We start from the raw sequence: 26870 nt of genomic DNA, 5'->3' as shown, positions 1-26870 counted from the left end.
AAGGGGTCTCTCATTCCTCTATGCATTTTCAAACCAAACTACTCACTTTTTACATCAGATTTAGCAAGTGAAAAAAAATACACTTAAATACACCAAAGTTGGTTTCATTCTGGAGCAAGTGTAGAATAGAAACACCACAGGAACCAACAGGAATGTGGAGCAGGAAAATGTTATTGCCTGAGCAGCCTCCACAGGCTGCAGCTTTTCTAGAAACACCCAAATTTGAAATAGATCCCAAGTGCTAATGAGGTGGGTGCTGTCATCACTGGAGGACCAGGGGCTGGAAGTTGTGATTCTTTTTCTGCACCACTTTTGGCATTAAGTAATGACTAATTTTGACATGAAGTGACATCTCCACTAAGAATGAGCAGCTGAAGACCAACACTGCACACAGGGACACCACAAATCCCCACAGGTAAGAGATTTGGCAGTGGGAATTTTCTTAACTCTGAACCAAACCGTGTTTTGGATGAAAATCAAGGAGCTGCATGCAGGGGCTGCTCCCCTCACCTGGGCAGGCAGGAACTTGCTGCCAGACCTCCTGCTGGAATGGTTCTGCAGTCACAAAAGCTCATTTTTGGCTGCCTCACATGCACTCTCCCCCCACCATAAGCAGCCTGGCTAGACTCTGTGGTGTACAAGAGCAGTGCCATGCCTGTGAGCCTTGCTGGGAAGACAACTGAACAGGAATTTAAAGCTTTTTTGGTGATGGCTCTTGCTGGAAGAGCTCTAGAGCTGGCTCACTTGTCCCTCTGTGGAAAATCTTGTCAATTGGCTTTTTTTTGAGGTGTCTCAGCTGCAGCTCAAGCTCCTGCTCAGAACATCCACCTTGTGATGCTGCAGGAGGCCTGGAGAATCAGATGCATTTCCTTGGAGAACAGATCAAACACTCCAATCCTGTTTTGCAGAGATGAGTGAAATTCCCTGTGTGTAGGAGAACACCCTGGGTGGGACAGAGCTGTGAGCTGAGTCCATGTCCATGAATTCGTGCTGTGGTGGTGCTGAGTGCCTGCTCCCTTCATGGGAGTGATTCCCTGCACTCTCACACGAGTGGGAAGTGGCCAGGACCAGTGGATTATTCACTTCATGCCATCTGCAATGTCACAGAGCATTTGTACCAGGTGTTATTTCAGAGCAGCTCACCCTGCATGCTGAGATAACCCATGTCCCTTCACAGGTGAGACTGAATGCACCAGCTGCATCTGCCAAGATGATCTTTGCAGCTCTTCTCCAAAACTCTGTGATAAAACACTTCTACCAGGGCTCTGCTCCCCTCACTAATGCTCTGTACCCTGGGAGCTTGGTAGAACTCTGCCTTAGGGTAACATCTGCCATTAATTCTTGCAACAGGACAGCCAAGAGCTTCACTGCTCTCTCCCCTCACTCAGCAACACCAACATTTCCCGACAAACAACACCTATTGCCTACACCCCTCTCTCCCATTTGCAGCCACAGCATTTCCATCCCTGCAGCTGGGCCAGCAACTTGGACAAATTCCCCTATGGAAAGGACTGAATGGAGTGGGAGCTGGTTTTATTCCTGTTGCCATTTCAGCACAATTTAGCAGCTGGAAATGAGAAAGAGAAGCTGGTGCCACATGACAAAACTTTCCACAGTCAGCATCCCTGTTTAAAGGAGCAGGAGTTATTTCAGCAAACTGCAGATCCACAATACTTCAGCAAAGGTGGCAAATGGAGCCCCTTGACAAATACAAGGGTAGAGAGCCTGAGGTTTCCTTGGGTATTTGATTTAGTCACGCTGCTGGGAGCTGAGTTAATCAATCTCTTGCTGCTGTTCTTTGCCCATTGCTGCTTTTCCTCCAGTGGCTCTCTGTGGGTTGTGTATCTGAAGAAAGCCAAGCAGGATCCTCTGGGCTGAAGCCTCCTGGTCCCCAGGCTCCACCCTACAGTTGTTGCAGGTTGCAATTGGCTCCAGGCACAGCAAACCTGGAGTTTCTGTCAGCGTGTGGGGCCTTGTGCAAACCTCAGGGCTGGCACCTCATGAAAAGCCAGCGGTGTGTGAAGAGCTCAGGCTCCTGCTGGTGCTGCTTGGCTGCAGATCCTGCTCAGCTGACAGCTCCCAGGCCAGCACCTTCCAAAGAGCAGAAAGGCTGAGTTCCAGTTCCCATCCTGAGTGGGAGAAGCAGGAGCTTGGAGCATTTGCCAGCCCAAACACCTCCCAAAGGACTCACCCCCAGGTAGAGCCCAGCACTCCTGGCCCAGCTCCAACCACACAGCATCTCACCCTCACAATGACCTGCAGCCAGCTCTCCTCCAGGTGGTTCAGCGCCTCAGGGCCAGAGCTGTTGGCTCTAAGGGCACAAAAGCATTCTGGGAGGGCTGGTTTTGAGCTTTCTGCCCCCAAAGTTAAACCTTCTAGAATCTGTGAAAGAAACCAAGCATACAGGCCTAGCTGGCAGCTTCTCTGCTCTGCTCAGGACACTTCTGACAAAGCAGCCAGGGGTGTCTACCAACAAGTCATCATGGGAGCAAATGCATCAGATCAATCACAGCCACCCTCTGGCAATGAGAGGCCAACATCTGCAATTGGCTTTAAATGTTTTCAGAATGCTCAACAAGTTAAGAGGACTTTTGAGAGACTCTGCTTTTCCTTTCTCAGTAAAAACAAGATATAGGGTTGGAACAAAAGCTCTGTGGGTCACAGCAACAACTGATCTAAGTTACTGCTGGCTTAAACCTGCTTTGTGCACACTAAAAACCACCCCTGCAGAGGAATCCCTTCTCCTGAGCCTCTCTTGCCATGTGGCCTATCACATTCTGCACCAGGGAGGGCTGAACCCAGGAAAAAACCCACAGGAGCTGGACTCAGTGATGCTGATGGGTCCCTTCCTACCCAGCATTTTCTAGGATTCTTTGAAAAGACACTTCCATACACACCAAGGTCTGCTCCTGGACCTGAGGCTTTGTTGGAAAATAAGGTAAAAGCTGAACATGTTGACACAAGCAGAGAGCACAGCATCCAGGATCAGTGTATTTCCTGACCTCATTCCCAGAAATGGCTGATCCTGTTCTGAAAACCCTTTCCTAGAAAGAAACCAGCCTTAGGTGGACATCTGGCCTGAAAATGTGCTGTTTGGGGGCTTCAGGTTAGGGGACATTCTCAGTAATAAACAGGGATGAAAGCAATGCCTCTGCTCCTTGCCTGTGCTTGTCACAGTGCCCCAGCCTTGGGAAATGAAGGGTTCCCAGCAGCAGAAATGGTTCTAATGCTGCTCTTCCATGCTGAGCTGCCTTAACCCCCTGCACACAAGATGTGTTTCAATAGATCAAGAGTAGGAGAAAACCCCTCAGCATAATCTGCAGTATCCTTGGTGTAACCTGCTGCCCTCCCTGCTGAGGCTTTGCTGCAGGATAGGGCCAAAGACCACAGCTCATCTCTCCTCACTTACACAAAATGAGGCTCCTGCAAATTGCATTCCATGGGAACCTGTTTTAATTAATAATTCCCTTTTCTATTTCATATACCTTACAGGTTTTTTGTATTTTAACACCCTTCACAAGAAACTGGTTCCAAAGATCTTTCATAAGCCGTATCCTGAGGAGCCACAACCACCTGCAAACCTGTTTTCCTTTCCTAGAAGGAAACTGGTGAACTGCTTTCCTGGAAAGCAACTGGGTGCAGTAAATGCATGGCACAGAGCACAAGAGGAGCAGAGGAAGGAGTCAGGAGTTCTGCTCCTTGCAGTGACATTGTTGGGAAGCTGACACTTCAGGTGACACACCCACAGCTGGAGCCCTCAAGGCCTTGTGCATGAACTGCTCACAGCATCCAGCGTGCAGCTGAACTGATTTAACTTCAGATGCCAAACCCTGCCATGCTGCAAATCCATCTTTGGGTAATTCTGAAAAACCTCTTGTGAAAATCTCTGAGAAGTCCCTTCCAGGCCTTTGCAAGACACTAATAGGGTAAGTTCTCACCCCCTGGAACATCATTAAATGCTCTAACAAAAAGGGGAAAGATTTTCTCACCTCACCTGTACCCACCTGCTGGCAATTCCCATTCCCTCCAGGCAGTGCTTTTCCAACTCTTTCAGCCAGAAGGTTCCAGCTCCCCAGAGAGATTCCCCAGCCCTGACACACTCAGGGATCCACAGGGCTGTTCAAAGGCTCTGCAGCAAGTCTGTCCTTTCCAATCCAAGGCAATGAGAGAGAAATCAGTCTTTGCACAGCTGTTGCACACTCACATTCCCAGCAGGCTCTGACACTGCCCACCCTGAGAGGAATTCCATCATTTGCCCACACCAACTTGGCAATATTTACCCTTATTTCCATACAAACTGGCATCCATTTAATTCAACTCTTTAACTGCTACAAACCACCATGTGGTCAAAAAAAGCTTTTTGGAAGAAGAGCACCCACACCACCTTCTGCAAAGCTGTGACAGACACCCCTGGAGCCCTGTGGGTGGGGGTTCCATGGGGACAGACCTTTTGGAGACCTTGAGAGCCCATCCAAACCTCTGGGCCCAACAGCGAGGCCGTGGATGTGGTACAGGCAGATACATGAGCATACAGTAATGGTGAGAATATTTTTTCTTTTTTTTCTTTTTTTTTAACAAAACATCAGAGAAAAGTGTTTTATTGTTACTAAAAAAAAAATAACCAAACAATGCTCTAGTGTTTTAGGCCATGGATTCTCTAGCTCAGATTCATGGGGTGGAACATTAACAGGGAAAGTGTCTCATGGACCTCTCCCCTCTGGCCACAACCAGGCACCTCCTCCCTTCCCCGTGGTGATCAAATCACATCCTCAGGCAAGTACAGCAATTGTTTACATGTAAAAGTAAGATTAGGAAAGTAATGTATTTGTAGGCTTTCTTCCCTTTTTTTTTTTTTTTTTTTTTTTTGTTTCTTTTTGTTGTTGTTTTTTTTTTTTTTTAAAGAAGTGATTTAGCAGCTGGAAAGAAAAAGACAGCATCATGTGAGCAGTCAGTGCTGCAGACACCCCCAGCAAATGCTCCACAGGTTACTCACGGTCCATGGCCCACAGTTCACAAACCACATTGCAGAGTCCTTGATGGCAGGTGATTCTCTCAGTGAGGTCATCTTGGGTGGCAGCAGCTGGGTCTGGAGCAGCAGCCCGGGTCTGGCTGGGCACGGGAAGGGCTCCCATGGCTGTGGCTGTGCCCTGGCCATGTTGGCACTTGGGCAGTGCCAGGTGGGCAACGCTGCTCCTCCATCCTGCACCCTCCTGGCGTGGGCTGTCGGATCTCGGCTCTCACAGCTGTGGCCTCCAGAGCTGCCAGGGTCACAGTCCCCACTGATCCACGTCACAGAGACCCAGCTGGGCTCGGCCACGTCCGCCCTGAGGTCACCATGTCCCAGCCTCGGGAACCAACCGCTCCCGCTCGGCCCCGCAGCCACCACTGGCTGCTCCTTGGCCAGGGGCCTTCTCGGCACAACAGCATCCCCTTGTTTTGTATTTTCCTTTTTTTAACAATTGCTCTCACCCTTCATTTTTGGTAGTCACACACAGACACACACTATATTTACACAATTTGGGCCCGAGGACCTACGGCATGCCAAGGAAGCCAGCACCGCTCAGGATGGTGCACACATTCAGCAGCTGTCAAAGGAGAAGTCGTTTTAATTTCTTTTAAACTTGCAATGTTTGTCTTTATTTTGTTCTTTATATTTTGAAAGTGAAAAGAAATAGTATTGAGTCAATTTCTTTCTTTTTTTTTTTTTTTTTTTTTTTAAATATTTGTTCTATGTATTTACAAGCCTTAAAGTTGCTCTAAAGGTTCTCAAAGTATCACTAGTACTTTTTTCCCCGGGGTAGCACGGTTTTCAGTGAGTTATTTTCGGAGCACTCTGGTCCGCAGCGGTTTTCTCAAATGCATTTTTCTTCCGATCCAAGGTTATGTATGGTTTGATTACTATTTTCTTTTTAAATTTCTGAAGCAAGCTGAGAGGCAGGCAGAAAAATCTGATGACAATAAAAAAAAAATTGATCTTGTCCTCATCTAGCTCACCCCAACCCCCTTCAAAGTTTTGTTGATTTATCATGCTTTGAAACAAAACTGAGGTGCGTATGAAGGGGAGGGAAATTTATTTCTTTGCTTTTGTTCTATTATACAATTTGTTTACAGAAACTGCAAATTTAAAAATTACACTGGCATTTGCAGTCCTTAAAATAATAAATTAAAAGTTTTCAACTTGTTTTTGCTAAACAGATTTGTTTCGCTGTGTGTTTTCCTAAGTATGAGTCCTTGTTTAAAAAGAAAAGAAAAAGATTAAAACAGAAAATATTTTCTATAAATAATACATGTATTTTGGTTTAGTGCTCCCGCCCTCAGGTTTGAAGTTTACTTTTTGTGGGTTTGTTTTCAAGTACCTTTTTGCCTCCATGATCACCTCGGTGTTTATCGGGTTTTACCTCTCCCACTCGTGCGTGTGTGGGGCAAGGGGGGTCTGCGAGAGAGAATTGGCCTTGCTGCACTGTGATTGGCGAAGACGTGAAACTTTTTAAAAAAATACTTAAATTGTTTCTTTTTTTTTTGTTTGTTTGTTTTAAATCTGTATTTTTTTTTAAGTTTTAATTATCCTCTGACTCCTCTTCGGCCTCCCGTAGCCACGTGAAGAACGCCGTGACGGATTTGAGCGCTACTCCTTTCCCGTTCTGCTCCGCCGGGTCCTTGCTGCTCTCCCACTTGTAGAAGGCATCCTCTGAAATGACCTCCTCGTCATACAGGCAATCGAAAAACATCCGCAACAAATCTGCAGTAATGGGATAAAGGCACCAACATCTGTCAGCCCTGGCTGCACATAAAGGGATTAACGCGACCTCTTGGCACGGGAGATGATGGGAGAGACAAGGGAAACACAGAGCTCTCACTCAGTTATTGCTTTGGCTGCTCACACTCAGGTAGGGGGAAAACTGACCCCTTGACACTGTCAGAGGAGAGGGGAAGCTGGGAAAGCAGCTGTGGGATTCTGTTATCAATATGTTATCTAGGGACTGCCTGCAAGCAGGATCTCCTCTGCACCACATGGCTGGATTCCCTCCAGCCCTGGATTTTTGTGGCTCATCAGGAGAGATAATGCCCAACTAATGTCATAAAGGGCACTAAGGATGATCATGTTGGATGTTTTGAGGCATTCCCGGATTTTGTGCTGCAGATTCCCTGGGAATCCCTGCTTCTTTGGCTACTCCCTTGCCTCTTGTCCCACAAGGGTTTTCTGTAGCATCTCTGGGACAAAACTCATCAGTTGACCAGCTCATTTATTCCCTCCAAGCCCACAGACATCTGTGGAGTAGCAATGCAGTTCTCATTGCATCCCAGGTACTGAAAACTCTGCAGATTTTTTTTTTACTGCTCTTTTTTGCTCTCTTTTTATCAACAGAGCTTTGTCCTTCCTTCTGTGTAGCTGCTCACAGAACAACCAGAAGAAGAGCCAGCCTCTGGCCAAGCATTTGGGAACTTGAGCTGCTCTAAAAATCTGGGATCTGGACAAGCTGAACCCACCCTCACCAGCTTCTCTCATCTGCTACCTACAAAGGTAAGGAAAATACATCCTCATCCTCTTCCCATCTCCCACAGAACCCCCCAGCCCTTATCCAGGCTCAAATCCCCAGCACAGAGGCAACACTTACTAGGAGGTTGATCAAGTTTTACTATTGATGCTTGTAGTGCATAAAGTGCTTGTAGTTCCTTCTCTGTGTCTGAGTCCAGGTACTTGAGTAGGATGGGCACTCTCTGTTTGATAACAGCAGTGTCCACTCGGAAGCTGGAAGAGTCCGCTGAGGGGAGGAGGAGAAAGCAGGGTCAGCTACCACATGGCAACAGGGACAGCTCTTTGACTGCCTTTACTAATGCAAACTGCAATCATAAACACAGTTTGGAGTGGAGAGAAAAGGAGGATGAGAAGAAACAGCAAGTATTTTTGATTAATGGCTGTTTCTGGAAGTCTTGGTCCTTACAGCTCCCCACATTCACTGCCTGCAGTGACCCCAGCTCTAACACAAGCAGCAGCAGCACAACCTCACTTTGCAGTGCAAATGGTGTCTCCAGAGGCAACTGCATTAAAAAGGTTTTTAGAAATTTTTTTTCTAAAAATACCAGGGCAGAAACAGAAATCATAATTTGCACATGATATAGGAAATAGTGAATGTATAAAAATACGCATTAGAAGTCCATCAGCCACAAGAACAAATTATTCAGCAGCTTTCAAGTAGATCATGCAACCCAATTAAGTGATATTTTGAAAACAAAAGAAAAAAACTCAGAGGCAAGGCCAAAATTTGAACCAGAGGATGATTTTCCTTACACAACAGCCTTGGAAATGAAGTCCTGTGTCGTGTCTCTGTTAACACTAGGTGGCACGAGCAAGGCTGTGTTCCCAGCGAGAGGAAGGAGCTGGGCTGTCCCTCCCCTCCCTCACTGGTGGAATCCAGCCTGTCCTCCCCTAAATCACAGCTCAGAGCAGAACCAGAGCCTTTACAAGCACCACTTTTTGCTGTGCCAGATGCCAACAGTAAAGTTAAAGAAAACCAAGTGAACTGAGCAGATGTTTCTGCCTGCAGTGCTTTACTCAACCCCCACTGAGGGCTTGAGGCTCACATGTCTGGCTTGGGAGCCTTTCCTTCCCTGTGCTTCCAGCTGGAAAATGCACAGAAACCATCTTTCCAAAAGTGAAACTTTGGATATAAAACTCTCACAAGCCTGAGCCCCAGCCTGGCTTCTCTCCCACTGCCCACACTGGCTGCCCACACATCTTTGCTGGCACAGGAGTGGAAATGTTCATTGCCTGGATGGTGATCTCAGTCATTTCCACCTACATTAAGAAAATCAATGAAGAACCTGGCACTACCCAGAGCTGTCTGAGAGCCCTGCTCACACCAGGGGCACCTCAGGAACACCATACCCAGCAAAGAAGGGAAGGGACACCCTACTCTCAGGCACAATCCCAAATGATGGAAAAGCCTTGGCCAGGGAAATGTGATATAAACCTCAAAAATACCAAATAATTCTTTGCAGGTTTGGTTTGTGTGGTGTTTACACTGCAAGTTACTCACCTATAATAGCTGCTTTACAAACTGCTGTCATTAAAGCTCTAAGGAATGTAGGTGAACTCATCTGGCTTTCATCTAGATTAGCCTGCAATCAAGAGGAAATGGAGCAGTTAAAAACACTGCAGGACTGCAAAACTCCAGAGCTGAGCCTGGCAGCAAGTCCAGGCTCAGCTGCTGCTGTGGCACAAACCCAGCTCAGCCCTGCAACCCTCAGCTCCCCACTCACCCCCTGGAGCTCCCTCAGGGACATCAGCAGCAAGATCCCATCCCTTGGGATCCCTGTGCCACTGAGCACCTCCCTCAAGGAGCTGTTTGTGTGCAGAACCAAACCCACCACACTCCTGCAACGCCCTCAACAGTCTCAAAGAGTTTTGGGCTTTTCCAACAAACTTTACAGCGTGCTCCTTGGGTGGAGATTGTTTGTTTTGTAAAAGAAATTCAGGGAATGGCGGTGGAAACTGTCCAAGGCTCCAAAGAGCCTGTGGGTGATCCCAGATTTTCAGTGCTGCTTTCATTCCACTCTCAACTCCTCTAACAGCAGTGGAAAAATGACATTTCTAACACATTGCTCTGCCACAGAAATAACTGAACTGAACCTGACCAAAATTTAGTACAAGCATAGATATAAATGCAGAGGTTGGGTATAATTACAGACAATAAACATGTGAGTTAAAGGCAGCCAGAGACTGAGAGCAAAGACCATGGGTTGATAGGCCTTTTCCATTTTTCTTTCTTTTTATTTTCTCTTCCAGTGTCTGGCCCAGTGCACTGGGCAAAGGTGCTCTCAGTGACTGCCCAGGATGTTTTTCAGCAGGAAATTTGGAGAGGTCATCTTGGGAAAAAATAGTGAATTCCCTATTTTATGAAGAAACGATGTAGCAGTGCACATCTTAAATATACTAAGTGGCAGAAGCAGGATATTCAGTGTCAGAAAGTCTAGAGTATATAAAAGATTACACAGTTAATATGGCTAAAAGCCTTCCTTCCTGAAACTGACCCTTAAATACTGATTATATTTTAGATTTTAATTCTTTGGAAGTGTTGATTGCACAAACCAAATCCTCGCAGTGTCCCATAGCCTGAGATGTTCAGATCAGAACACATTTACAAAAGCAGTAAAACAGTCTGCAGGGAGGATGAAAATCTCTTTGTACCTCTACCCAGTCAAAGATTTGTTCATCATTCGCCTTGTCCTCAACAATGAGTTTTTCCAGCTGCTTGTTCAGCTCTTCTGCAGACAGTTCTTTCTCTGAAAGTGCTTCTGAGGAACTGGAACAGTCAGACTCCGTGAACTCCAACTTCTGCAACACCACATGGGATGATGGCAATTAGTGAAATGCACTTTCCTAGGCTGAATTACATCAGATTGAAGTAGGAAATTACATTTAATTCTGCTTCCTGGCATCTCTCACTTGCTCAGTTGTTGTTACAATATCAACTTTCCCTGTTCCAAAGGTTAGGAAGCATTTTACACATGGGAACTCCATTATCCAGCAAAGACAAGGAGGCACCTCAGGCAGCTCCAGCACAAAATCCAGTGTGCATTGCCTGGCTGGAGCTATAGGGGCTGGAATGCAACACCCAGAGCTGGCACTGGCTCAAAGGAATTGCAGCCAGTGCCCCAATTCCTTGAGATCTGTGACAGATGAGCTGCAGTCCCCTCAGCAAGGCCCAGTCCATGGTAATAATTTCATTTCCTGCAGCACTTCCAAAGTGCCACAACAGGGCAGTGGATCACTCAAAGCTCCAAAGGGAGGCAGTGACTCCCCGAGGAGCAGCACCAGCAGGAGGTGAGGTGCCTCCATCAGTCCTGGCTCCCTCCAGGACCATAACCCAAGGTGGGATGAGTGAATAACTGCTACCATTAATTGTGGCCCTTCTGCAGGTTGTCTGTCCTTGCTCTAAAACTCATTATTGAATGTTTTTTTCCCAGGACAGGCTTGTCCTCCCTGTGCTTCACATTGTGGTGCTGAAATCATCTACCCCAACTTGGACACACTTCACCCCAAATTCCAACTGCACATAAGAACGGGATGGAAGAGGATGAACAAATGGGTTTGATCTGAACTCACCTGTTCCATGAGAAAGGTATGTACATCCTCCCCTTCGGGCAAGTAGTCCTTCCAACTGAGGCCAGACTCCCTCCATAAGGCTCCCACTTTCTTATGGCTCTGAAACACAAGAGTTTGTCCCTTTAAAGAGCTGAGGGACACCTGGCAGCTCACAGGGGCCGGAGTGGTGCAGCTGTGTCAGGAGGAATAAAGGACACTTCAGCCACCCAACAAACACCCAGCAACGAGTGAGAACATCTGGAGAGCCCGTGCAGGAGGAACCACATGTGCTGCAGAGGAACCACATGTGCAGTCCCCAGGAATGCACATCTGGTCAGGTGGGCAAGGCAGGAGTGACACGGGGGGGTCGCAGCGAGCGCCGAGGTCACCCTGAGCAGTGACACTGGGACAGGGCACCTTCCACACCTGATTCAAACCCTTCTCCTAAATTACTCCATCACACACTCCCTTGCCTTGACAGTAAGGCTCTGGCAATTTGCTCCTTTGAGAAAACTCCTCATTTACTCAGCTGTTTTCAGCCTCAAATTCAGGCACAGAATCCCAAATCCTCTCTTCAGTTCCTCGAGTTTATGCAAACCTTGAGAGCAGTGCCCTTGAGCACAGACAGTTCAGCCTTTTGCAGCCTCTAATGTCACACTGACCTTTGAGCCTCCTGCCTCAGAGAGCACAGTTCTGACACACACAGTTCTGACAAGAATAAAAATGCTGAGCACAACCAGCTCTTTTCACCCAAATGCTTTGCCAAAGTTTCACCTTACAGCACCTGCTCACAGGAGATCACTGGGTAGCCTAAGCCAAGCTGAGAAATGCTGCCTGATTTTCAGTTTACAAAGCAGATTACAACTTTCAGTTTACAATACAGGTTGTTAAGAGCCAACTGTGCATAGTTCCTGCTCTGATCCACCAAGATCTGGGTTAGATGGCTGATGTTATGCTGAAATACCCGAGTCCAAGTCTTGGACTGGACAAGATCTGATCAGAAAGCTGTGGCAGAAACAGAGACCCAAGGCTGTGCTTCCACACCCAGAGCACAGCAGCTTTTCTTTCACAGAATAGTTAAAAAAAAAAAAGGAAGTCGACTGTCCAAACAAGCACAAGACTAAAATAAATAAATAAAAAGTCACTCTTTGCACTGTTGGACTGAAATGCTCCTGGAACATTCAACCTTACTTGAATGCATGCTTGGAAAAAAAAAAAAAAAAAAAAAAAAAAAAAAAAAAAAAAAAAAAAAAAGGCAAGTGAGGGATTTTACAGGGTTGGAAAATAGACACTATCCAAAGTGCAGGATTCAGCTGAATCACAAAAAAAACCCCCCCAAAAAAAAAAAAAAAAAAAAGACAAAAAAATGGAGATGAGTTATAGGGAAACCACCAAACTGGTTGGACACGCAGCTGTGAGGTGTGAAAGAGAGCTCTGGGAGTCCCGGGGTGAGGAGGTGTCACTACCCCAGTGCTGGGTGAACCTCGAGAGTCGCAGCTTTAGTTTGGATAAGCACACAGCAGTCTGAGGCCATCGCAGCTTATCCGAACCCTGAGAACCTCTCCGGTCTGCAAGAACAGTTCTCTCGCAAGATTCCCGGCACTTGCTGCTTCTGCTCAGCCCAGAAATCCCTTGAGCATGTCCCTCTTGCAGTATTTCAGCACTCTTAGCTTCTGGGAGAAGCCAGGTGCAAAGGTACCTGCAAAAGGGAAAAGTGATGAGAAAACAAAAAGTTAACTCAACTTTTTGGAACCTCCTAAGGGTTGCTTGGAAACTGGGGGTGCGAGGCAGAGTTCCTAAGTTAGCTGGACTGGCTGGCCCATCCCTAAATGTCCTCAGGTGGGAATGGTGAAGGTTTCATGCATGAACACGAGCGCTGCATCCACTCCTCCCTCTGGAGGACACAGCACCAGGCACTCACCATTTGTTTGCATAGAAGGTGCAAGATTTCAGCAAGCAAGACGCCGGCTCTTCCCACAGGAAGCAAGGGTTTGCTAAATTCTCTAGAATGAAAGAAAAACAGGTGTTTTTCTGTTATAATTTAGGACTTCTGTTATAATTTTCTGTTATAATTTTGGGATGCAAATCCAGAAAACCAGTGACCAAACTGAAGCAGGAAATCATCTTTAAACTTCTGCCAGGGAGGAAGGATTTGATTAATCCAGCACTGCTGATAAAACATTTAGTGATGCAGTGACCTTGTCACTACAGGGCTAATTACAAAGATTTGAATTTTACATCAAAAAATATTTTATATTTATGTCAAATCCACTCATTTTTGTGGAATGCTACACTTGGGTAGAGGGAAAAGACTGCTATTTTCTTAACATACTGTGCTCCCAAATCACTCCACTCTACAGCACGGGGGTATTTTTAAGCTCAGCTGGAACTAAGAGAAATAGGAACCATTGAACTGGTTCACAGTTAATCCCCAGATATGTAAGGACATATAGAAAATACTGGAATTCTGGTCCAGGAAATGGTTTCTGGTCTTGCAGACAAGGTTTTGTGCCCGTTTAAGGCAGTGCCCAGGTGGTAGAGACATGGAATCCCAGTTTGGGCAGGGACACCTTCCACTGTCCCAGGCTGCTCCAAGCCCATCCAGCCTGGCCTTGAACCCCTCCAGGGATGAGGCAGACACAGCTGCTCTGAGCAAGCTATGCCAAGGCCTCCTCACCCTCACAGAGAGGGGAATTTATTCCAACATCCCACCCAGCCCAGCCCTCCTTCAGTTACCCTCTGACCTTCTAGAATGCCTCACTCTCTGCAAGTGCAATTCCCAGAGCCTCTGTGCTCCCAAATCACCCCACTCTACAGCACTGGGGTATTTTTAGCTGGAACCAACAGCAGTTTTATGGATAAAACCCTTCTCCAAGGGTGAAAACACCAAGCTCCCTTCCCAGCAGAGCTCTCAGGCTGGTGTGGGCCCCCAAGGATGTGCAACAGCTCTCCTGAGCCTCCAGCACTGCTCATCCTCCACCACTGATGGAAATCATACAGAGAAATCACTACAGGCACAGCTGGGAAAGCATCACTTACTGTATAAGTTCTCTCATAGAGATTCCTCCTTCTTTTAACATGGGGGTCACCAACTCAGCCAGGTACAGCCAGATATGGGGTATATCTATGGCCATGTCATCTGCCATCTCCAGGGTCTCAGAGAAACTTCAGAAAGAGGAAAAAAACATCAAGTGTTAAATCAAATTTAATTGGAGACATTTCCATCAAAGAAATCTGTGCTTTAAAAATATTTTTTAACATAAGAGGAGTGAAGAGAGAGAGGAGGGAGGAGAATCACAAAGATAACAAAAAACCTGTTGACATTTTATGCCTTTGGTACTTCCAAACTGCCAAGACTGAATTTCTCCATGCAGTAACAAGGAGAATATGTGGAAAAGACACCACCTTTGGTAGATCCAACAGATACACCCAGGAAAACTCCTGTTATAATAATTCTTATATCCAGTACCAAATCACTTGCTAAACAGTAACATCTATAAAACTAAAAAGCTTTCTTATCTGTATATATAAACTATGAAGTAAATAAAACCTTAAAAACATCTAAATATTTAGAGAAGGGGGTGAATCCTAACAGAATTCCAAATGTAAGGTAAGCAGTGAAATGTCTGTCAGAGCTCAGTTCAGCAGTTTCTATCTGCAGCAGGAATTATAGGGCTGCTCCCCAGTGATACACTTTCCAGAATGGCTCAAAACTCTTCTTTCCCATGAAACCCTTGCAGGTGGCTTCACTTCCCATGCCTGGGAGATGGCAATTTTTCTGCTCTCCTGCCAGTTTCTATCATGGTTTGTTTTTCCTTGAAAACCTTGAGAAGCCCAGTGTCCTGTTTAGTGACTATAAATCCACATTTTTTTCTTATGTTTCAAACCAGGAACCATTTCCTTTGCTTTATTCTTTGCAACCTCTGCTGCTCCTCCAGCCTTTCTGGCAGAAATTATTTTCCTGTTGTGCATCTCCCCAGCCACAGGGTGGGACCAGTGTTCACCCTGTGATCCCTCATTACATGGTCACTTCTCCTGTGTCAGCAGTGAGGTGGTTTCTGGTGTTCTCCTCAAACCCTCTGAACACCACTTGCCCTTTCCATCATCTTCAGGAGCTGTTTCACATTGTTTATGTCACATTCAGAGCACAGATCCCAATATTTCATCAAGATCCACTTATCCAAACTCCAGGAAGCTCAGGAACAACTTTCATCAGAATAAATTTTGGGTGTGTATCACCTCAAACGAGTCCCTCTGACCATCAGTGCTGTGAGGACACAGAGTATTTCCTGTGGATTTAGATTTTTTTCAGCAGTTCCATATGATTTTGAACTCAGGCTGCCAAAACCTTTCCTGTGAACTGGATGAAGTTCAGGGGCAGACAAAAGTGCAGGGAGTTTCCTGTTGGAATGATCAGTGGTACCACAATGACAGGGACTCAGATTAAAGCCAGACAGAGCCAACTGTTCTTCAGCAACTCAGAATATTTCATCTACTCCTTCACTGCTGCATTTGTGTTTTATTCCTGTTTTATCCCTCCTGTTCTGTACTCCAGTGAGGACTGAGAGCCACCAGGGACCTCCATGGGAGCAGGGATTGTTTTAGGACTGGACAGCAGGCTGGGAACACAAATCTCAGGGAGCTGAAATGAGCCAGCAGCCGAAACTTGGGTCTCTCTTGGCAGGTCCAACCCCTCTGCTGTGTGTTCTCCTCCTCAGCCCCTCGAGGGCTCAGCCCTCCAGCTCAGCTGTCCTGGAAATGGCAGGGTGTGGGTGAAGCCTTCTTCCCAGTGGGACAGTGCCTGTTGTGTGAAGGATTCTGATTTCCTCCTGTTCCACTTAGTCTCAGGGATTTGCAAAAGTCAAACAGGGAGAAATGCAGCACAAACAGGGATCTGAGCACACACATTTAAACAGACACCTACAGATCTGCTTCAAAATGCAAGCTGATGTAAATATGAACATATTTATGTTCACTAAGGCATCTGAAACCCTTTAAAATATATTACAGCAATAATATTCCTTATAAATACACCCAAATGACACAGTCCTTCCATAAGAACGTGTGGAGAGGGCAGGGTACCAAAACAAGGTGGGAGATTTCTCTGCAGCACAGCATCCATTTGCAAGAAACACTGCAGAAAAGAATCTGTGGATTCTCTGAGCAGAATACCAACCCCTTGAAGAACTCCTGCTTGCTCAGCTTTCCTGAGTGCACCAGCTGATGTAACAACTGGCCCATGTGATCCCTGGTGATCTGGCTCCGCTCCAGCGTGGACTCCACGCCCACACGCACGAACACCGGCAGCAGGCTCTGGGCACTGAGCTCCTCCACACACTGCATGGCCTCCTGTGGAACAACACACAGAGTCACCCTCCTCTGAAAGCAGCAAACCACCCTCCTCTGAAAGCAGCAAACCACCCTCCTCTGAAAGCAGCAAACCACCCTCCTCTGAAAGCAGCAAACCACCTTCCTCTGAAAGCAGCACACACACCCTCCTCTGAAAGGAGCAAACCACCCTCCTCTGAACAGCAGCAAACACACCCTCCTCTGAAAGCAGCACACACACCCTCCTCTGAACAGCAGCAAACACGTGGCACAAGAGAATTTCCTACTGTAACACCAGGGATTTTTGGTGAAATGAGGATTTAGTGAGGCTGCCAGGCAAAGTGGTTCCTAATTCACTGAGGTTCCACAGCCTCACTGAATTAGGCTGTGGAACTTCATCACATAATAGTAACAAAAACAACAGTAATAGCAATAATGGAATTTATACCACTCAGCTAACAAATCACATTCCAGGGCTGCTTGGATGGCAGGAGTTATCTTCTGGATGCCACCAAAACACTGATTACTATATCAAATATCAAGTCAAAAAAAAGGTATCAGACCAGATTTGTTACTGACCTGACCAGGCACAAATGCCTGTGTTACAAACCCACAGCCCATCGAGGAGCAGAAAATAGCTGGGGAGCACTTGGAGAAGATTTCCCCTTTCTAAAGCTCCCACTTTCTGACTTGAGCATTTTGCAACCTAGACAAAGAAACACTCAGAGACTTTGAGAGCAGCTCTCAAAGTCCCACATCAAAAATCTCCATTACCATCACAAGGACCTTCCAGTGACCTTCTGGGTCCAGCCCAGAGATCTCAGTGGCCTTCCTGCTTCCTTAAGCAGTCAGAGCTTTGCTGCACCTGAGGGCACCAAGAATCCCCCAGTACCAACTAATTCCTGATGCAAACAAACTGCTTTGATTCCATGGACTTTGAACCAGCCCTGCCCTGCCTAATGCAATTCAGCTCCACCTCCAGCAGGCCACAGAAATACAGAAATACCCAAATTGCTGCATTTGTAAACAGGGACCTGAAGAGGCCCCTTCATCACAGGCAGTCAGGGCAGCCTTTGGAGTCCATCATAAGCAGGAAAAGAGCAGAGACTCCTTGGCTCACCAGCCCCTGGGTCCCAGGCCAGCTCACTGCCAATCAGAGCAAGGTTCTTCCTCTCCAAACCAAGTATTTAATAATTAATCCCATTAACTAGATATGAACTCCGAACAATCCATCATGAGAATATTCCTCTTTCCAGTTATTAATTGGAAGTTCAATGAAATGGAAGCAGCAACTCTGCTTTTAAGGTGCCAAACCAGCAACTCCCAAGGGCTGCCATTTCAAACTTGGCAGGTTTTAAAATTTATTTCAGTGAAAGATCAAATGAAGCAGCCTTGCAGCCAATGTAACACTTCCTGCAAACTCCCTGGACGAGCTAACAACCCCATTTACAAGGGAAACAAAATTTCAACCTTTTAACTAGGAAGTGATGACAGCTGCTCAGTAATTTCCAATGTTTATTAAAAATCCTCTGGAGTGGTTTGTTCAATATTTAGTATTGCTTTATCTGCCTCCAGATCAGAACAGCACATGCTTTGATAACTAAATGAAAACCTCTGTTTATTTTCCCACTAGCTTTTCTGCTTCCAAAATTGCTGGTATTATGGAGCTGCTCAGTGATTCATGACAGATACACATCCATCCTGCTACTTAAAACACACAGCCTGGGCTGTTCTTCCTATTTCCAGGAGGGCACAAAACAAGCTTGGGAGACAGACAAGTGTCCTGAAAGTGCCCCTGGAGCTGCTGCTGGGTTCTGTCTGTGGGCTGGGTGCTCACAGAGACACATCCTGGACAGAAACCACTGCAGCCCCTCAGAGATGTCTGTTAAGTGAGGTTTTCATCTTGCTTACCTTAAAATCATTAATATGCAAGAACTCATCAATGATAGATTTGCATTTTCTCTCTATTTCCTCTTCTGATAGTGAAGGCTTTTCCTGCACTGGAGCTGGGGGAACTTCTGGCTTGGCTGGTGGAAATACAACAACAAAAAAATGTTTGGAAAAGGAAAATCAGCATTTCAGAGATGTCATTCTGAGAACTGAAGTCCCTAGGGCAGGTGTGTCCCCTGTCCCATCCTCAGGTTCTTTGATGGGGCTTGGAGCAACCTGGGACAGATGAAAGGTGTCCCTGCCCACAGGAACTGGATGAGCTTTAAGGTTCCTTCCAACTCAAACCATTCTGGGATTCTGGGATTCTTTCCTGGCTACTTTCCCCTCATATGAACTCCCAATATTTCTGTAAGTTGACCTTGCAGGATCACAGCTGGCAGTGGCACAGGTCAAACACCTTCAAAGCTCTGCATGAACATTAAATAATTAAATGGGAGCTGCTGCAGCAAAGTTAAAATGTGCTGACTGAGATGGGCAGCAGCTCAAGGCAATCTCCCAAACACATCCCAAAACCCCACGGACTGTCTAGAACATCCCAAAGCTTCAGGACAAGCCTGTGCTGTGGCAGTTGAGGTGTTTCCCTCACTGCAGCAGTTTCCAGATGTTTCCCAGGGAAGGAGCTGAGTGTTGTCCTTACTGTAAAGGTTCTGTCCCCTTAAGTGTCACATTTTCCAACTAACAGAGCAGCCCAGGCTGGCAGGAGGGAAAAGCAGGAGCTGCAGGGCTGACAAGGTGACAGACAGGTCACCCTGGTGGGTGCCACCCTCCTGCTGCACCAGGGCTGGCTGGAAGGAGGGCTGGCAACAACAAGGTGCTAAAAAGCTGCTGTGCACCGTCTGACCCAAATCCCTGCCCTGGGGAATCCTTGAAAAGGGCAGATATGGCATTCCTGAAGAACTGACACTGATTTGGGGACAGTGACAGGATCAAACAGGGCAGTCAATGCCATGGGTGGTGCTGTGCTGGCACCTGCAGCCTCTCAGCCCTGCTGGATCCCACAGAGGAGCTGCAGAGAGGGGTGAGGCCCAGGCCTGCCTGGCTCAGCTGGGTCACCCAGCTCTGGGAGGTGCATCTGTCACTGCCCTGCACAGACAGACACCTGTCCCTGCTCCTGACAGGTTCTCCTTGTGCCATCCACACATCCAGAGGAGCCCTCACCAGGTTCCTTGGCTTTGTTCCTCTCGGCCTCGGTGCTGTTCCTGTCCATCTCCATGGCTCCTGTCAGCTGCTTCACCGTCTCCAGCATCTCCCTGCGCTGCTCCTCCTGGGCCTGGTTGTCCAGCAGCAGCTCCTTGCTGCTGCTGCCCCTCAGGAAGGTGTTGGGCCGGGCCAGGGAGGGTGGCAGAGCTTTGTCATTCTTCTCCCTGCCCGTGCTCCCACGACTGCCAAACAAAAACACAAAACGCAGCTCAGGGGTGAGGAGAGGGACTCCAGGGCTTCACTGCAGGGAAAAACACCCCCCAAGCCCTGCAGGATTGCTGGCTCTGTTTCTTACAGAGAATTTGCAGGACTGCTGGATTGTTGGCTCTGTTTCTTACAGCTGTATCCACAACCAAAATGAACTCAATTTCAGAGATGCACAAACACAAATACCCAGAGTGGACAGGAACAGCCAATGCTTCCTAGAGAATATATGGAAAAGCACACCTCTACAGCACCCGTTTTATAATGGAATAGTGAATTTTATAACACATGGACTCTGTTTCCCTTTGAAATGGTGTGGGAGCTTTAAATTAGATGCAACAAAGGAATTCCTCCCTGGCAGGGTGGGCAGGCCCTGGCACAGGTGCCCAGAGCAGCAGGGGCTGCCCCTGGATCCCTGGCAGTGCCCAAGGCCAGGCTGGGCAGGGCTGGGAGTGCCCTGGGACACTGGAAGGTGTCCCTGCCATGGCAGGGGGTGGGAATGGGTGATCTCTCAACTCTCTCCACCCCAAAACATTTTGTGATTCCATGAGAGTTGTATTTTTTACCCATAAATTAAAAAATACCTCCCAAAGAGTGAAGGCTCCCAGTAACAGGTGACAATTATCTGTCCTATTAATTACTGTGTTAATGAGTAAGATGGGCAAATTGAAACCATAATGGAATAAGCCTGAGCTTTACTTGAAATAGGAGGGAAAACATTGGAGGCACAACCCAGGAAAACACTTCAGCAGCTTGTGTGCACTGAAAGGAAGACCCAGTGACATTTTAAATGAACTGTACATTTATAAACCACGTCTAGAGTTAATAAATTATTGAGGGTTAATACATGTTTCATGCTCCACGCTGGAGTGGCTGCAGCCCTGAAGGAACTGGAGCGACAGAGAGGCTCTGGAGTTTTTTGTTGGATGTGGGAGCATGGGCAGGTCACAGCTGCTGGGAAGGGTCAGACATGGTTTAATGCTGCATTTCTGCCAGGTTTTAGGTGTGTTTATCTGGATAAATAAACCTACTGACCTGGCTGAATTCACAGCCATTAAATCCAACCTATTTATTACTACATTTTATCTGAAGAGTTTTTAAAATGTTAAACACAACCACCCTTGGCTGAAGGGTGAACCGGAAACTAAAACATTAATCAAAATGGTTTTAAAAATTCATTCCACCTCTCTCTCCTATGATATTATAAAATACAGGCATGTTGGAAGCTAACTCAGAGTGGGAAAAGGACCCAGCCATTCCTGGAAAAGCAAGGAATTCTCTTTTTTCTGAGTGCTGGTGCAAAAGGCAGCATGAGGAGTGATGGAGTGACACTCACCTCGTTAAGGCCCTGCGAGATTCTAGTTCTGAAGATGCAGATGAGGCAGATACTGGGGACACTGGAGGCTGCAGGGCAGAAAATCTGTTCAGACTTGTGGCACTTGGTCGCAAGGAGTCTGGAGATGGTGGAGACAACACAGAGCAGAGCAACAAGGTCAGGAGCTGCTGAGAGCTCAGCACCACAGAGCAGCTCAGCCCAGCCACAGGGACAGAACTGCAGGGAAAGGCTGGGCCTGCCCCACCTCAACCCTTCCTGCCAGGAGGTCACACAGAGGGGACAGAGGGGAGCCCTCACTGGGGACAGCTCTGATCCCTGCCTGTGAGCAGGGACAGGAGCCAGGGAAGGGCTGGGGCTGGCCCAGGGGGGTTTGGGTTGGAGATCAGCAAAGGCTCTTCCCCAGAGGGTGCTGGCACTGCCCAGGCTGCCCAGGGAATGGTCCCAGCCCTGCCAGAGCTCCAGAACAGGCTGGGATTGTTGGGGTGTCTGTGCAGGGCCAGGGGTTGGGTTTGATCCCTGTGGGTCCTTTCCAGCTCAGGACACTCCATGACTCTGTGAACCCCACCCAAAGGTGCTCTGTGAATCTCTGTGAACCCCACCCAAAGGTGCTCTGTGAACCCCACCCAAAGGTGCTCTGTGAATCCCACCCAAAGCTGCTCTTTAGCAGCAAACCCAGGGTGAGGGTCCATCCTCACTTACCCATCTCGCTTGCCTTGGCTCCACCACTGCTGCCCTTCCCCCAGCTGCCCAACTGGGCTTTAGGCACGAGCTGAATCTTCTCATCTATTGTGGGCTGTAGAACACACCAAGAGGTACAGTTACAAGGGCAAATCCTACAGGGTAATGATAAATGGGAGATTTCTTGGCAATAATCCCAGTCTTGTGAACAGCAAAATACACTTCACATATTTCTGGAAGACTAAACTGTGGCCCAAGACAGGGAACACAAACAACAAAGGGCATCACAAAGAGTCTCTTCCAAATGTCAATGAGGGACATTCACAGTGAGCAGGAGCTTCTTTTTGTTGGGAATTCTGAAGCTCAGGAAGGTGGAAAAGCTCAGTATATCCCTATCTGAAAGCTGTTCAGTTTGTCTGTGATGTGTAAGCCAGATTCACTGTCCATCAACTCTCCAGTCATGGCTTTGGGGGGGATCTGCAGGACACCAAACAATCCAGAGGGCAAAGGATGACAACAGGTGGCAGAACTTGGAGGAAGTGGCGTCTGGCAAGAAGAGAATATTGATTTTACAATGTTCAGTGGGAGAGTTTATTGACAAGGAGGTTGTGACCTCGCAGATCTCAGGGGAGCTCCTGTCTCATTCCAAAGCAGCTGCTGTGGAACCAGCTCCATTTGTATGGAGCAGAGGAGGAGGGCTTTTCCCAGGTAAGCTGTAAGCCCAGGCAGAAGGAGGCTGAACCTCTCCTGCTAATGAAGTTTTGGAAGTTTTTTTATGACATTCAGAAGGAACAAACAGATTGGATTTGCAGAGGGGCTGCAGTCTGTCCAGGTCCTGCTGTACAGCTCTCCAAGAATCCAGGCACTGAGTGTAAAAATCCAGGGCAAGTGACATTAAGTGGGACAAGGGAATATTTAGGAGTCAATGATTTATGCAAAGGCCAGACTCCTCCTTGGCAAAATAACCCAGAGCTGTTCTGAACTTCAACAAAGGAGAAATCTCCAACTTGCCCAACCTGCAGCCTGGAAAATTGTCCCAAATTCACCAGTTTAATGGAGAAATAACAGGAGGATATTAATCTGGAGGATGACCATGAGAGTTTATCACATACTGGGGGATGCAACCATGCCACAAAGTTGAGAAACCTCTAAAGCAGACACAGCTCTCTCCATTCTACTGGAGCACCCTAAGTCTGGAGTGCTGCTGTTTGTGACACATTAAAATGGATGTGGCCTCCCTGTTTTACTGAGGAGCAGCATCAGATAAGGGTCTCAAGAACTTGGGGCAGCCAAGGATTTCCAGCAGGTGTTTGAGACCCCCAGGGGATGTGTTTGAGACCTGTGGAACATGGGGGCTGTGCTGCTGTCACACAATACCTTGGCTCACATTTTCATCACTGAATAAAATGCAGATTTTTTGATTGTGAGAGCTTCTGGAGCTCAAAAGGACACTGTGAACCTGAGAAAGAAGGTCTGCACACTCCTTTCCCTCAGGACAAAACAGGAACATCCAGAAGAAAATGCAGCTTGATTTACACCCAGTATTAACTCTGAAGATTTCAGTTTTGACCTGCACACACCATCCTGGTTCTTCCTGGACTAATAGATGTTTTATTGCCCTGAAGGAGGCTGTGCTGGCACCTACCTTGGTGATTTTAAGGAACTTGGTGGGGTCCAGCACTCTGCTGTTCTTTGCCCCCTGCACAGTGTTCCAGCCGCCTTCGTCGACCCGTGGGACACCTGAGGGGACAAACAGAGCCATGTTTGGCTCAGCTCAGCCCAGCTCAGATCAGCTCAGCCAGGTCAGGTCAGGTCAGCCCAGCCCAGCCCAGCCCAGCCCATTGCTGGGTCCTGCTTGGGAGCCTCCCTCCCCCTGCCTGCCTGTGCCCTCACACCCCAGCCTGCACAGAACAGCTCTCGCTCCTCCAGGGGCTGTTTTTGGAAGGGATGGCTCCTGGCAGGATTTCTCTGCATTCAGGAGCTCACAGGAGCAGGTGAGGTGAGAGCTTCCCCTGACCAGAGCCTCACTCACCCCACAATTCCTGCAGCGCTTGGCTGGTCTGACACAGAGCCCCTCAGGCACTCCCAGGTCCCTCACCTTCTCCTGGTGTCACTTTTAGGATAATTAAAGTCTACATGGATTTTTTTTCCATCCTGTTTTCAAAGCACTTTTATTTGACAATCCTTAGAGAATTTCCCAATCCCTAAAGAATCCCTATAATTACTCTCTCCTTGCCCTGCTCTGTCCCACTCTTCATTTTCCCAGTCACTTCAGCTTCATCTTCAGACAGTGCCCTGAGGGCCAGGAGCAGTTTAAGGTGACACCAAGACATTCCCTCATACAGAGTCAGCACCTCATGGCTTTAACAACTGAAGACAACATGGTTACTCCTGAAATGAGATGTTTTTCTCTTGAAATGAGATTTTTTTTCTCTTGAAATGAGATGTTTTTCTCTTGGAATGAGACTCTGCAGTGCATGAGAATGGATGGCAAATCTGACTTCTATATAATAACTTGTTAGAACAGATTTCTGGCAGCCTGTCACAAAATCCAACATGGTTTGTGGAATGGAATGTGTAAGCACTGTTGGCCTGTGGTTGGTTATTGTCACCCATGAGATTTGCCCCTGAAAATCCCCACAGCCACTCCATGGCAGATCTGCTCCTTTTCCAGCCTCTGACATACCAGGCCCCAATTTCCTTTGCTCATTACACATAGCAAAAAAACCTCACAATTTTTTTTCCTTTTATGTGGATTCCCTCTAAGGGCACTGAATGTGAAATGAGCAGCCAACTTGGCTTTTACTTTACCTGGTCTCCTCTTGTCTTTGGTCATGAGTTGTTGCACCTTCCTCTGTTCTTCCTGCTCCTCAATCTTGGCTTCTTTATGGATCTGCTCGATGGTCTTGGGGCCCTGGTCTGCCCTCCGTGACACCCAGTTGCACTGGGGAAGAAACAAAAAAACCAAATGTGCTCAGGGAAACTTCCAGAGGAGCATCAAACATGGGGAGTCTGAATATTGGGAACAAGGCCTCATCCTCCCACCCTTGTCATGCCTTAGAGGGCTGGAGAAAACCCTGTGGAGCTGGGACACATTATGGACATGGTTATGGGCATGGTTATGCACACATGGACATGGTTATGGACACATTATGGACATGGGTATGGACACATGATGGACACATTATGGACATGGTTTTGGACATGGTTTTGGATATGGTTATGGACATGGTTATGGGCATGTTATGGACATGGATATGGAATTGGATTATGGACACAGGACATGGTTATGGACACACTATGGACATGGTTATGGACACATGATGGACATGGTTATGGACATGGTTATGGACACATTATGGACATGGTTATGGACATGGTTATGGACACATTATGGACATGGTTATCCCAGCACCCCAGAGCAGACCCTTGCACTCAGGTACAGGGACTGCAGCCAAGACCTGACTGAATTCATTAATCCCCAGCCTGCACATTCCCAGCTTCTCTTTCAAGGCTCAGAGGAAAGAGAAGAGCTATCACTCTCTGTTTATGACTGATAAGTCTTTGTGGGAGCCTCTCCTCCAAGCTGGAGGGAAGAAATGAAAATAAAAAAAAAGAAGTGACTGATTTTAAGTGGAGACAGTGCTCTGCACTCCAGGAATGGTGATGGCTGACACAGGGGTCCTGCAGAGAGGAGCAGCTGTCACTTCAAAAACACTTTCCTTGCTTGATGTGTCTTTTCAGCCATGAAGTGCCCAGACCCCTCCAGCCCTGGAATGACCACACTGTCCCTTGCTGCAGCTCTTGGGGTAATTACCTCTACCTGCAGCCAAGATGGTCACTTCAGCCTCCACACAACCCAGACCAGCTCCCCTGGAGGGGAATTACAGCTGCTGGGAAGGTTTGTTCCACCCATGGTCACATCTTCACCTGCACAGTGTGGGGACCCCCAGCACCCCAGGTGTGCTGACCATGGCACCAGGACAACATGGAGACATCTGGCTTTGGACAGCCAGACCTGGGGGAGAAGGGAACAGATCTCCCCCTAACACCCCACTGGAGCTGTGAATCCCTGCTCTTGCATGAGAGCTTATCCAGCCTGGATGTGGAAGGGAACATGACAGACAGCATGGGAGCTGCAGGACAGAGGGCCCCAGGGAGAGCTCAGAGCCCTTCCAGGGCCTAAAGGGGCTCCAGGAGAGCTGGAGAGGGGCTGGGGACACAGGGAATGGCTTCCCACTGCAAGAGGGTAGGGTCAGATGGGATTTTGAGAATTAGGAATTGTTCCCTGTGAGGATGGGCAGGCCCTGGCACAGGGTGCCCAGAGCAGCTGTGGCTGCCCCTGGATCCCTGGCAGTGCCCAAGGCCAGGCTGGACAGGGCTGGGGCAGTGGAAGTGTCCTTGCCATGGCAGGGAGTGGAATGAGATGATCCTTGAGGTTCCTTCCAAGCCAGACCAGCCACCCATGATTTCACACTTCTACTCACTGGAGCTGGCACCTACCAGCCTTAGGTCTATTACATCCTGAAGCATGAACCGAATCCTTGAGGAAGTTTTCCTTTCTTTCACAATCTTCTCCATCTGATTAAAATACTGGTCCATGCGGGGCTAGACAAGAAAAAAACATCAGCAGCACCATCAGTTGTGGAGGAAAATGAAAACATTCCCTGGAGAGGCACCCAGCAGGTTCTGCACTCTGGGATTTCTGTGCTGGAAACATCAGGGCTGCTCCCCAGAGAGGTGAGTGCTGGGTCCTGTACACTCCTCCAGGGTGGATTTGAGGGTGCACAGGGCAGCACCTGCAGGAGATGAGGCACAATTCTGCAGGCACACACTTCTCTGGGTTTTTAATTACATTTTCTCTGGGTTTTTAATTACACAAACCATCTACACCCTCTGCACGTACATCATAAACATTATATCGATTAAAAATATATCTCAATCTGAGCTTCCAGATTGATATATCAATCAAATATCTCAAATTTGGAAGATCCAAATCAGCTGTGTGCTCACCTCAGCCCAAGAAAAACTGGCTCAGGAAACAAAATGGGTACAAAACCAGCCTAAGACACATCATTCCATGGTTTA

General features: G+C 47.5%; 2 protein-coding genes across 4 annotated transcripts in view; both read right to left on the bottom strand.

Annotated features, from left to right (window-relative positions):
- The window catches only part of HP1BP3 (heterochromatin protein 1 binding protein 3), a 29598-nt gene extending 24998 nt beyond the window's left edge, over positions 1-4600 (bottom strand). The window contains exon 1 of the mRNA XM_059487651.1: positions 4005-4600. The gene's annotated coding sequence lies outside the window, so the exon portion shown is untranslated. The remainder of the gene's footprint in view (positions 1-4004) is intronic.
- Positions 4601-4833: 233 nt separating this feature from the next.
- Positions 4834-26870, bottom strand: part of EIF4G3 (eukaryotic translation initiation factor 4 gamma 3) — a 146023-nt gene continuing 123986 nt past the window's right edge. For all 3 annotated transcript variants that reach the window (XM_059487645.1, XM_059487646.1, XM_059487647.1), the window contains exons 21-35: positions 26286-26390; positions 24594-24726; positions 23428-23522; positions 21804-21897; positions 21105-21222; positions 19523-19746; positions 18326-18441; positions 16263-16435; positions 14126-14251; positions 13008-13089; positions 11108-11206; positions 10190-10336; positions 9039-9120; positions 7617-7763; positions 4834-6739 (exon numbers count right to left, since the gene is read on the bottom strand). In XM_059487645.1, the coding sequence (XP_059343628.1) occupies positions 6558-6739; positions 7617-7763; positions 9039-9120; positions 10190-10336; positions 11108-11206; positions 13008-13089; positions 14126-14251; positions 16263-16435; positions 18326-18441; positions 19523-19746; positions 21105-21222; positions 21804-21897; positions 23428-23522; positions 24594-24726; positions 26286-26390 (1923 nt within the window). In that variant the 3' untranslated portion in view covers positions 4834-6557. The remainder of the gene's footprint in view (positions 6740-7616; positions 7764-9038; positions 9121-10189; positions 10337-11107; positions 11207-13007; positions 13090-14125; positions 14252-16262; positions 16436-18325; positions 18442-19522; positions 19747-21104; positions 21223-21803; positions 21898-23427; positions 23523-24593; positions 24727-26285; positions 26391-26870) is intronic.

This window comes from Ammospiza nelsoni, chromosome 22 (genome assembly GCF_027579445.1).
Source record: "Ammospiza nelsoni isolate bAmmNel1 chromosome 22, bAmmNel1.pri, whole genome shotgun sequence".
NCBI lineage: Eukaryota > Metazoa > Chordata > Aves > Passeriformes > Passerellidae > Ammospiza > Ammospiza nelsoni.
The sequence above is the reverse complement of the archived record's forward strand: the minus strand, read 5'-3'. Positions and strand labels throughout refer to the sequence as shown.